This window comes from Pezoporus flaviventris, unplaced genomic scaffold (genome assembly GCF_033815535.1).
Source record: "Pezoporus flaviventris isolate CSIRO_AGI_PZ_B2104156 unplaced genomic scaffold, CSIRO_AGI_Pfla_v1 ptg000001l, whole genome shotgun sequence".
NCBI classification, from domain to species: Eukaryota; Metazoa; Chordata; class Aves; order Psittaciformes; family Psittacidae; genus Pezoporus; species Pezoporus flaviventris.
In genome coordinates, this window is record NW_026892549.1 from 4,597,334 (window position 1) to 4,609,730 (window position 12,397).

At 42.7% G+C, this 12,397-nt stretch overlaps 1 protein-coding gene across 9 annotated transcripts in view; it reads left to right on the top strand.

Moving 5' to 3' along the window:
* SLC15A2 (solute carrier family 15 member 2) overlaps positions 1–12,397 on the top strand; it is a 67,862-nt gene that overhangs the window by 30,154 nt on the left and 25,311 nt on the right. For all 9 annotated transcript variants that reach the window (XM_061467973.1, XM_061467392.1, XM_061467890.1 and 6 more), the window contains 5 exons: positions 1,040–1,127; positions 1,743–1,884; positions 3,826–3,918; positions 4,983–5,082; positions 10,227–10,317. In XM_061467973.1, the coding sequence (XP_061323957.1) occupies positions 1,121–1,127; positions 1,743–1,884; positions 3,826–3,918; positions 4,983–5,082; positions 10,227–10,317 (433 nt within the window). In that variant the 5' untranslated portion in view covers positions 1,040–1,120. The remainder of the gene's footprint in view (positions 1–1,039; positions 1,128–1,742; positions 1,885–3,825; positions 3,919–4,982; positions 5,083–10,226; positions 10,318–12,397) is intronic.

Sequence of the window (12,397 nt, forward strand, 5' to 3'; positions counted from 1 at the left end):
CCCATACCATGGCTGTTTAAAACCATAAATATGAATGCAGCAGTTAATATCACATTCCCCCCCATCCTTCAGCAAGTGCACAGCCAGCCCACTAATTGGCAGAGGATAGGCAGTGCTGTGAAAACTTGCTTTCCCTGTTGCGAGGCAGTGGAGCAAAGCAGCTGGAAGCTGCTTAGCTTGGACCACAGTGGGGTAGCAAGAGGGACAGAGGCCCGTGCAAGGTCATGCCAAGACTCATCTTTTTAAATGCCTTGTATTTCACTTGGAAGCTGCTGATTTTAGCTGGAGCAAAGTCAGATTCAGTGAAAGAGTGGCCACGCTCAGACAGGTTTGACAGTCCCATCACTGTTTTGTTTAGTTTTGATTAATAAATTGAATTATCCATAGCTATGCCAGGGTTCTTGGAATATGAAATGGATGCCATGCCTGAGGGAGTGCAGGATACAGGGCTGACACTGTGCTTCAGTAAACAAGATGGCACAGTTCAATGCAAGTGGGGTACAGAGATTGAGGGCAGTTGCTGCATGTGAGGGAGCAGTTTCACGTAGAAGCAGAAAATGGCTATCTAGGGTCTACTAACTGCTGAGGCAAGGTCTGTTACTAGGAGAGAGAACAGTTTTGAGGTGTGGAAGTAGTTTTATGTGAATTGTAGAAGAAAAGGCATCTGAAGGTGTTTTTGCGTTTCAGTGGGTTTTTGCATTGCAGCGGAGAGGTGGTAGGACCTACTTCCACTGGAGTTCCTGGAGCTATGAGCATGGTAGGCTGCTGACAGCCCATGAATCTGCATGGTGGTCCTTACTGGGCGCATGGTGGTCCTTACTGGGCCCATGCTGGCCAGGCTGATTTGCTGGAGAGCCTTAATCAAAGCAAGGTAGGTGTGGGGTCCCCTCTTGTCCCTTCAGTCTAACCCACAAGCCAGTGGAGCAGCAGGGGCACCTGTTTTTTTTTGGGCTGGACTCTTCTCTGTCCAGGCACTATGGAGGTATTGCTGGGATGAAGGCTTGCATAGAGCTGATACATTCTTGTTTGTCTCCTGCAGAAACTCTGTGGCTCCAACTACCCCCTAAGCATTGCCTTCATCGTGGTGAATGAGTTCTGCGAGCGCTTCTCCTACTATGGCATGAGAGGTATAGGGCCTGTGTCTGGGAAGTGTCTTTCCTGTCCTTGGGTTTCAGCATGCATTTGTCTGGTGTTCCAGGGCTGTGTTGTATATGGTCTCAGCTGTCTTTCAAAGTAAATTGACATTTTGGGATTCAGGTATAAATAGCGTGCCCTAATACTGATGCTACACCTGCTCTGAGCAGAATTTTGGATTAGAGAGCTCCAGGTGTGCCTTCCAGTCAAAATTTTAATGTGATTCTCTGTACCAGATCTCGTTTTCCAGAGTGTGACATCTTTCATAGTGGTGTGCAACCAGCATGTTTGGGAATTGAATTGTACAGGCACCTAATTTTCAAATTGAAAATGAGCATAAACAGAACTACAGGTTCCGGTAAAATAAGCTAGAAAAAACATTTTCCAGCTAAACATGAATGTTTAGGAGCAAAGAATGCCTGATACTCATATATCTCAGTTTAGCTTTTCCTGTGTCAGAGACTGAGGAACAGGTCTGAAAGCACAGACCTTTTCACAACAGTGCTCATAGCTGTTAGACATATCAGTGCTTTTCTTGTCACCGTGATCCTGCTTACCTGCAGAGATACACATTAATTATCTGATGTGATTTGCTTGTTTCGTTTTAGCTGTCCTGACACTATACTTCTTAAGCTTCTTCCACTGGGATGAGAATCTCTCCACCGCTGTGTATCATGCCTTTTCTGCGCTATGCTATTTCACACCTGTTATTGGAGCCATCATGGCAGACTCATGGCTGGGGAAATACAAGTAAGTGAAGGCACCTCTGTAACTCGTAAAGCATACACCTACACCATGCAGCCTGTATCAAGGGCAGTGCTGTGTGTGCTCCCGGTTTTAAGCTAGCTCAGAGTGTAGCAGAGACACACTTGCAAAGGTCAGCTCCTTTCCTAACCCATAAACAGCTGATCTGTTTGCTTATGCTGTTCTGTGGGCCTTTCTCCCAAGGGCCAATGGGCAACAAAACTGAAACAAACTAAATGTCACAGGTACGGTTCTCCAATGTCCTTCTGTACCCATCTCCAAGAAGCTGACGTGTAGGGTGATTAACCTGCAGCTTGCAAAAATCTGCTTCTGAGAAGGATTCAATGATGGTGTGGAAGCAGTGTCATCCTCTAAATCTCACAGTTTCAGGTGAACTGTCACTACCTATACCATACTTATGCTCTCACAGCATAGCAAATGTGTGAGCACACCCATTTCCATTCCAGAGAAACCTGGTTTCACTCAAATAATCTCTCTCAGCACATAACCAGGTAAACTCTCCCTGGGTAAGTTAGGCATTCTTCCTTTCCACTGATAGGTTGTGGGGCTATCATCTGCCCCAGAGTGGTGGTGAGCAGCTGGATATAACAGTTGCTTGGCACTGTTTGTTTATTGTCTGAGGAAACTTGGCTTGTCAGAATGATGAAGTGCAGCTGAACCCTTCTGTCAAGGATTGGGTACATCTGGCAGAAGGGTTTCAACAGGAAAAAAACTCAGCTGCCGTATGCCTTTCCAGCAGGAAGTTCTTAAGGAGGTGTCAATATTCTTTTCTCTTTCTGCTCAATTTTAGCCATTCTCTTGGCCCTTTGAAGAAAAAAAACCCACCCCAAAATAAGAGTGGGGGTTTACTAACTTTTTTACTTAAGGTCACTTAGCAATGTTAATTGGTATTTGAGGATGTCAATCTTGCAGCTTAATGGTGTGAGAAGTCCTTTTGCAGGCTTCTGTGTGTTAGGCAGGACTTTATGACTTAATGGGAGGAGGCTTTTACTGTATTAGCTGGATCTCAGCCAATACTGGGGACAGAATAACAGATTATAGGTGCTTTTAGGAATGATCTGATGTGGCTTTAAATTAGCTGTTGAAACTAGGGTTTGGATGCGTTGAGGATCACTGCTGTTGCTCAAAGCTTATAGGACTTCTAGTGCCTCTGTCCTAAAAAGTCCATCCATTCCCTTTGTGTATGTCATCTGCATGTAAATATGTAGGTATCTCTTAATCCTGAAGGTGAGGAAGGAACAGAATACATTCAAGAGACTGATCCTCCTAGTCAGATTTCTATTTCTTCCTCAACAAGACATGGGAGGCAGGTAGATGTGCTCAGACCTTTAGTCCTTAAGGTATTTGGAATCTGAAACAAACCTGTAATAGGGAAACCAGGCTCCTAATTCAGATGTTAGTCAGGTGGGTTGAATGTGAGTGACAGTCCCTATAGATGCCTTCCAGTCAAGGGATTCCTTTAGGTGCCTGCTGCAATGCCAGTTGTTAGTAATCTGGAAACTGAGTTGAAGTATTCAAGACCAGGTTAGATGGGACTTTAATCAACCTGGTCTGGTGGAAGGGGTCCCTGCCCCTGGCAGGGAGCTGGAACTAGATGATCTTTAAAGTCCCTTCCAACCCAAACCTTTCTATGATTTGCAGCCTTCCATGCCTGACGAGACTGGAATGTATTTAGTTTATTCTGCTGATTAACCTCTGCGAAGAAAGCAGGGGGTATCCCTCCTTAATCTGAACCAGTTTGCCTGTCTGTTTTTTCTAGTGCACTCAGTGTTGACACAAAAGTTATAGCTGCCTGCTATGCCAGTGGTATGAAAAACCTGTTCCTTACGTGTCTGCCAAGTAGACCTGCCATGTTAGGAAGCACAGGCATGCTCTGTTCTCGAACTGTACATCACTTTTAGTCATTGCTGTTTCCTTTCCTCACAGGACGATCATTTACCTCTCCATTGTGTATGTTGTTGGCCATCTGATAAAGTCAGTCGGTGCAATTCCATCCCTAGGCAACCAGGTGGTTCATGTGTAAGTAACTGTTGAAGCTGCAGGAGGTTGTGATGGTAGCTGGTTTAGCAGGGTGGTAATTTGTTTCACATCCATTGGGCTAGCAGTAAGGGGGCTGTGCGTGGGTTGTGTTTACCAGAGAAGGGTTTAGGATGTTTGAGGGTGGATGTAGAGTGTGAATGTACCAGGATGAGTTGAAACCACCACAGACTCTAAGCCCTTTGATATAGACACCTCTGATCACCCTTCTTTGCTATACCATGCTCCTCTATCCAAGCGCCTGCACCAGGCTCATTCCTCTCTCATTTCTTCATCAGCGTAGCTGTCCAGCTCAGCAAGGACTCCTGTGTGAATGAGAACATAAAACCAAAGACAGGTTTTCTGATGTGACAGAGGAAGGGTCTGTCTCTTCCATAGGGGTACAACCCTTCCTGCCCTCTAGCTTCTGAACTGGTAGGCTTGTCAGAGTAGCTCCCTAGCTGACATTTCCGAAACCACCAATCTCTTCTTGCCTAGGTGGTCATAGCTCTAAAAATACACATGTGCAGGAAGGAGCACATCTCATTTCCAGAACAGTCTCCTTTTGTCCTAGACTTGTTCAGTCCTGACACTCCTGTTCCCTACAGGTGTAATCTGTTTGGCCACCAATGGTATTTTGAGGAGCAGTGGGAAGTAGAAAACACCCAAGAATGAGCCTAATTCAGTTTGTCTGCGCTTACTGAGGCTGGAAGGCTATAGGAAAAGGCTTTGTATCTTTTTTTTTTTTCTTTTTTTCTTTTTCTCAATGGATCTCTGCAATCTTTAGTTCTCGTCTGAGTGAAAAATAAACCTAAGGATCTTTGATCTTTAGTATATCCATTAGGCCTCAGAACAGAAAGAAACTGACAAAACCAGTTGGTTAATTGACTTGTACTGAATACAGAAATGAGGATAATGAATTTGATTGTTTTGCACTTTGCTGGCTCATCACTTACGTACGTGCAAAAGGAAATGATATTAATGGACCCATGGTTGGATGACACTAAAATGCTCTCATAAACACTGGAAAGGTTCTGCAATGGTGATATTTTTGTTCTTGCATGAAGGATCCTGTCTATGGTTGGTCTGTTTTTGATCGCCCTTGGAACGGGAGGTATCAAGCCCTGTGTCTCTGCATTTGGTGGGGACCAGTTTGAAGAGGAACATGTAAGATTTCTTTTCTTTCTTAAAATCTTCAGTGTCTGCTTGCTTCTTGGGGATGTTTATGTGATCAAATCCTGTTGTTCTAGGATAAGGGCCCGTTTGCTAGGGAAAGTTGTAGTAAGATGTGAGGTAGGATGGTTTGCATAAGACTTGAGAGAATCTGGATGCTTTAGGAAAGGAAAATGACAGCAAAACAGAACTGATATTGGGAAGGATAAGTCATAATTGCATCAAATCATCTTAATGTTAATTGGATGTCAAGAGTAGTTGGGAAATTCCATATAATGTATCACAGAACTGTAGCCATTTCTGAGCCAGCTTAACAGGGGTAGCTATAATGCACTGCAATGCAATACAGCAAATGAAAGAAAAAATGTATCACCAGCCTATGCTTCCTTGGGAAATTTTTCCTGAAATCAGACATAGTCTGTGTCTTACATATTGTTCAGAAAGAACTGTAAGAAATTCCAGTCTTTTGAAAGTAGTGCTGGTACCAAATCTACCCAGAATGCTTTCTAAATATTCCAGAATGGAAAGTTCTGAACAGTTGGGAAAATGCTTCTTTTTAGATTTGTTTGTGCTCTGCATCTGTGAATTGTAGTCCAGTTGCTTTGTCTCCTCACTCTCTATCATGAATGTTTAGCCCCTCACCTGCACTAATCTCAAACTCCCATTACATTCAGCACAGTGTTTCAAACAGGGATAAAGTAATGCTTAAAGAAATGAAGAAGGTCAGGAAATGCTAATCATCAGGCAAAATGTTAGATTTTCAAACTGACCTGAAATAAACCACTCAGATTTATGTTGACCTAACACACAAATAAAAAATTCCATTTTCTCAGTGGTAGTATTCATATCAGCAATTTCTGTGTGTGGCATAAATCCTCAAATACGTGGAAGGCCACTGCTAAAAGAAAGAAAATAAGCGTTGGGGTCTGCGATGAGTAGGCTTAAATTCAAGGAGCATTATATGGGACTGACAGTAGGAAAAGATTTCCAGAAATATATCTAGAGAAGTACTGGAAAAGATTAGGACTTGTGAGAGATGGCAGCTCCCATCAGTGGAGGCATGCAAGAAGGATATTAGGCTAATGGTCTGTTGGGAAAGGCACTGGTAGAGTTGGACTAGGGATGGTCCCTTAGTCTTGGACAAAAGATGGGAACTCTGTAGGGCAGTTTGCTGTTTGTCTTTTGCAATGCCCAAGCACATAGTCAAGCATTTAATGAATAGATAATATAGAGTAGAATCTTTATTTTGTAATTTTGGGAAGACATGTGCTTTCTGTACATGAACTGTGGTTCATGATTACTAAGGAATAGCAAAACACAGGATGTTTCATAGTCACTTGTTCAAAGACCCTTCTGCAGGCATGTCCATCTTGTGTTGGACCCAGTGGTTTAGAGAAGAAGAGAAGAGGCAGTAGCAGTGACCTGGTGGTCGCCAGCTGCATCAGTTGGCACAAATCTGACCAAAAGCAGGCTTGGCAGTACAACACACATGCTCTGGGAATACACTGTTTGCACGCCAGCATGTGGGCATCCCAGCCTGCAGTACCAGTAGTTGTCCCAAAAGTATTCGAATAGGTGTTCTAGCAGCATTTTCAGAAGAGCTGCTTCTATGAATATTAATGATTAATACTGTTTATCCAGCATCTTTCAATTACCACCTAATTACAGTGTGATAATATGTACCACTTATCTTCAGAGTGTTTTATAAACTTCAGTTAATGAAGCTCAGTACCCCAGTTGGGTATATGCATATTATTATCCCAACCTTACAATCACAACTGAGTTACAGAGCAAAACCTGAATTCCCTGTGTTTGTGTGGGCCTGTACCCATACTCCAGCATTCAGACTACACATTTCCATCAAATTTATCAAATACTAAGGCTCAAACATTCACCTGCATGTTTCCTTCAAGAAAAAAAAAATAATTTGGAGAAAGAAAAATGTAAAAAGCCTTCTGATAAGGGCAATGTCTTCTGCTGTATTTGTTATTTTCAATAGGAAGTCTTGTATTCTACCATTTTGAAATGACTTGGTCTTTCAGAAGAAAGAAATGATTTATGCTACGCGATAGGAAATTTAAGTCTTCAAAATTGGAATAAGAAATTTTGGTCATGTAAGGACTGAAAACTTTGGGCCTAACCAGAATATTTCTCCCCTTCAGAGTGGTGTCTGGGAGGACTTCCGTTTTTCATCTTCCACTCCAGTAGGATGAAATAAGTTTTGAAAAATTCCAATGAAATGAAGCATTTGATTTCCCCCTTAGTTTTCAGGATGCCAATAAAACTCAGATGAGCCCTTAAGTGCACAGGCTTAGCTGCTCCATCTGGAAATGAGGGATGTGGTAGTTCTGTACAGAAAATGAATAAATAAATTGCCCCTGCTATTCTCATGTAGAGACAAATTTATGTTTTGAGGCAAATGCACACCACTGGTCCTGTTTTCTTGTAAGTACTTTAGGATTGTACTAGTCTTGGGTCTGCCACTTTGAGAACAGTACTACAACAAACAGTGATAGAGACTGATTCAGCAGGAGGTCAGACAGGGAAAGTAGATTTATCTGTGGGAGATTTCCAAGCATCTTTGTCTATGGAATTAGGAGTTCAACCTAAAAAATCCTGAATAAAATTATATTTACGATATGTTATATGACTTAGAAAGCTGCTGTGCATATTGATTAAGGACCAAAGCTGCTTTCAGGCAGTGTGATATGGTGTTTAAGGTACTAAATAGCTTTCTCTTTGTTTCTTTATTTTCTGGTTGCCAAGGAGATCAGGATTATTGTGTATGCTGCATTTTCTCAAATTAGTTAATCCAAATGATGTTGTTAATGTAAGTCTGCTCCAAAGATTAAGAAAATAGGGATGGAATTCCTAATTTTGCAATCAGAGTAATTTGCAAGGTGCTGGATTATTGTTTTTTTACTCACTTCTGGTTTTCTCTGACCATTTCTTTTTTCCATTGCTTAAATCTAAAAATACGTGAAATAAAGTGCTCCAAATTCTTTTTGTATAGCTTTCCTTGTCTCTTATCAGCACATTATTTTGGATAATTATTGCTCTAGACTTTATTATGTTGAGATCTGCATGCTTGAGTTTTTCTCAGGTGTCAGAAATTCTGAGTTGCTCAGGTACAAAGCGTTAGTGATAGGCATTGCTAGAATCTAGAGAATTTGGCTAGAAGAGGTCAGGACTCTGAGGACTCTATTTCACCACCATGTCAAGCCATGGCAGGGCTACTCTGGGGGTGGGAGAGATTTGCTGAGGCTGTTGATTTCTCTAGATTTCCTTATGGTGACAAGTATCTTACCACAAAGGTAGAATGAAGAAGGAAATACACTTTTACTAGCTTAGCAGTAGAAAGCTTCAGGTAATCAAACCACTGGAGCATAAACCACAATGGAGCATAGAAGACAGTAAGACCCAGTGCTGTTTGCTGTTAACCATAGGGACATTCCATAGAGATGATTATTATAAGGCTTACAGATCCTTTAATCCAGGATACATAATTTGAGTAATATATGGATTAGATTGCTTGGAACACACTAGTTAATAAAATTGTGGAAAAGCCAGAAGTTCAATTTGATGGGGTCTTTATAACTGGGAAAAGCAAAAAGCCCTTAATCCAAGTGGGGGACCCCCAGGCTCCTTGGTGGCTAGCAGTGGGAGTGGTTCTCACCCTCACCTTCCTTGTACCTATGTCACAAGGCAACATAAAGTCTCCCAAGCCCTCGCCCTCCCTTGCCCACAGTGGTCCCCTGTGATAAGAGGCTTCTTGCCATCCGAAGTAGCAATATTTCCTGTTGACTTCTCCATCAGTTATGGAATGTTTTGTTACATTTCTGGGTCTTGGGCTTCATTCCTTAAGAGCTGTCCTTTTTTAGCTGCCTGCAATTCTTCACATCTTCTCCTGTTTTCTAGCCTTGTCAATATTATTGTCTCAGGGAGCAGAAGGAAGCAGAACATATTAGAAAGAGACGGGATGGAAACATGCCCTTGAGGAGCTCCCTCACATTCTGCTAAGCTGAAGCTTCATATTCTAATGATGCTCAGGTCATAGAGATGTGGCTCAAGGTGCCCTAAGGAACTCTGTGCCAGAAACCTAGCCATGCCCCAAGCAATTTGCCCACTACATGTTGCAGGACCTGATGGCAGCTGGGAGGGAAGCCTAGATACTTATGGAGCATACTGGCTGCCTGGGTTTAGGCTGTCCTTAACTCCTGTTTTTATCAACTCAGGTGTGCCGTAACTGGTGATATAGATGAGCATGGGATAGGTCAGGTAGTCTGTTCTTCTTTCTCCTTTCTGCTGGTCCACCCAGGCACAAGGAGGAGGTTTAGCACGACGTATGTGAATATGACTGTGCATTCCTATCTGCCCCACAAACAAGGATAAACTGCTCTCAGATGAATGTCTTCACACATTACTCCTGCAAAAAGGACCAAACTCTGCATCAAGTTCTTGATTCCTTCCGTGTTATGAATTATGATGGAAGAAAACAGATCAAGAATCCTTTAACTGTATGAACTATAATATGTTAAAATACCAGTTTCTCTTATGGTTCATACCTACATCAAGCTCTTGAATTTGCTCCTGTAGGTTTAATTTATTATTTTGAGGTTGACTGGCGTCAGCTTGGTGATCTCCTGTCTGATGGATACCTCTCATTTGCTGGCACTCTCTCATCTATGCTGTCATTACAGCTCTCAAAAATACACAGGTTTCTTTTCCTGTTCCTACACAGGAAGGGGGTGGGGGGGAGAAGTTCTCAAACATGAGAAGAAATTATGAACTTGTCAAGCCATGCCAAATTGGATTGAATTAGGTGACAGAGGATCTAAATCATGCTACATGTTCTGAATAAGTAAATGCTCTCTGCTCCTTCCTCTCACAGTGCTCTTGGAGCAGTGGCTGGCTTTTCCTCTGAAATGCCAAAAAGCCCCAAAGCACTTCTTGAGTAACATGAGCTGATTTGTGTAAGCATTTACCATCACCTGAACACAAGCTTGTTTGCTTAACATTTTATGCACTGTGTGTCAATGTTTACCCAGCATTCCTAACAAGAGAATTGACAGTATTCACTTTGCAAGCCCAATGCTGTGCATTAGCCGTGACACTGATATTGTCTTCTCTTGTTTTAGACCTCGGAGAGAAGCAAGTTTTTTTCCATCTTCTATTTATCCATTAATGCTGGAAGTTTGATCTCCACGTTTGTAACTCCTGTATTAAGAGGTCAGTGTTGATTTAGAACAAGACAATAAATTAGCTGCCCTCTGACTACTGTGCTGTGCATAGTTTTAGGCTTTTATGACAGCTGAATGGCAGAAATTATATTATCTGTGGAGTGGTCAGTGCATTGCATTTATGCCTTGTTAATCCTGCTGTAGCAGCGTAACAGATTTATAGTACTAGCAGACAAGTCACAGAAACTGTATTTCTGGTTGTATTTGGAAGCCAGCCTGAACTGCAGAATTAAAATACAAAAGGTACAAGGACCTATACGATGATGTAATCCTTCCCATTGCCAGTGAAGGATTATTGCCCCATCTTGCTTGCAGGTACCCTATAGATGAGAATTGATCTCTGCTGTCCTGTGTAGGTGTCAGGGCCAAAAACTTAGCAGGGCTGGTTTTGAAGTCCTACCTTCTTCCTGACATAGGGTGCTGCTGACTTCTGGAGGGTTTTGTCCTGGCACACATGCATGTCTGTATGGGTCTGCCTGCAAGATTTCAGCCCTGGGCAACTATAACCTTGAAGACAAAACAGAGACCTATGCCCCATTTAAGACCTACTTTATATTCTAGCCAGCTTGTACAACTCTTTTTAGTCTACCAGTTTTGCTGCGCTTACTTCACTGTATTTCAGTGCCTAGAAGCTGTAGTGGCACACCCTAAATACAGACACAGAGGCAGAGCAGCAGGCCATAGGTGGTGGGGACAGGGACAGGGACAAGGATAAGGTAGCCTCCACATTTAGTAGTAATTTTTTTTAATTTCATCCTGTGGCCTCTAGGAAGGTTTCTTTGTTCAGTGTGATTGTTTTAACAGGCTGATCATTTCATGAGCTGTGGGCAATTGTGCTTTTCTCGTATTTACACCATATGTACAGGCAAAGACAAATGTTGTATCATAGAATGGTGGGGGCTGGAAAGAACCTAAAGATCATCTAGTTCCAACCCCCTTGTCATGGGCAGGGATGCCTCACACTAAACCATGTTGCCCAAGGCGCTGTCCAACCTGGCCTTGAACACCACCAGGGGTGGAGCATTTACCACTTCTTTGGGCAACCTGTTCCAGTGCCTCACCACCCTCACAGTAATGAACTTCTTCCTTATACCTAACCTGAACTTTCCCTGTTAAAGTTTGAACCCATTGCCCCTTGTCCTATCACTACAGTCCCTAATGAAGAGTCCCTCTCCAGCATCCTTGTAGGCCTCATTCAGATACTGGAAGGCTGCTACGAGGTCTGCACGTAGCCTTCTCTTCTCCAGGCTGAACAGCCCTGACTTTCTCAGCCTGTCTTTATATCTCTTGGTCTTTCTCTTATTGGTGTGCCCAAGTCAGCATTCTGTTGGAAAGGGGCTTTTGCTCAGTGTAATCAGTGGGCAGATGAAAATCCAGTGCCCTTTGAACATCAAAACCTGTGCCAATATAGCCCAGCAATAAACTAGTCACGACATGGAAATGAGGTGGAGAGGATGGGGAAAGAGTAAAATTTTTGCTAAGTGTGAAAGGTTTTTTGGAAGAGCAAGAAATGCAGTTTGTAGACATTTGGCAGAAATGTGGAATATATACTTTAAGGTGGAGAAGTCCAACTCATTTTGCATGTCAGAAGTTCAGTGTGCTCATAATGTCTCACTGCCAACTTTGTTGGATTCCAGCTAATGTGCTGAAAATAAGTAAATAAGCTATGCACTCACACAACGATGCAGCTGACCATGACTGCCCAGGGACAACAAACAGGAACTGAAAGCTTCATGGTTTGGCTTCCTGTTAACTATGTTGGCTTGTTTTTGCATTTTGTTATTACTCCATGTGAGAATGCAGTAATTTGTAGCCACTGGCATACAAACACAGACCCTGCTGCTGGCTTACTCTTTGCAACTGGACCTCTGAATTCATGTGGTATGAGAACTGACCTAGTTGAAGAGGTGGAGGGTTTCCGTGAACCATAGCTCAGATCAATCAAAGCCATGCTGGTTTCCTGATGTGTTATTGCAGGACCTGGCATTTGGAGCAGGCTGCCTCTAGTGAGACTGGGAAAGTGGTGAGAAAAGGAACTGCAGTTTTAAGACCAGTCCTGTTCTTCCACT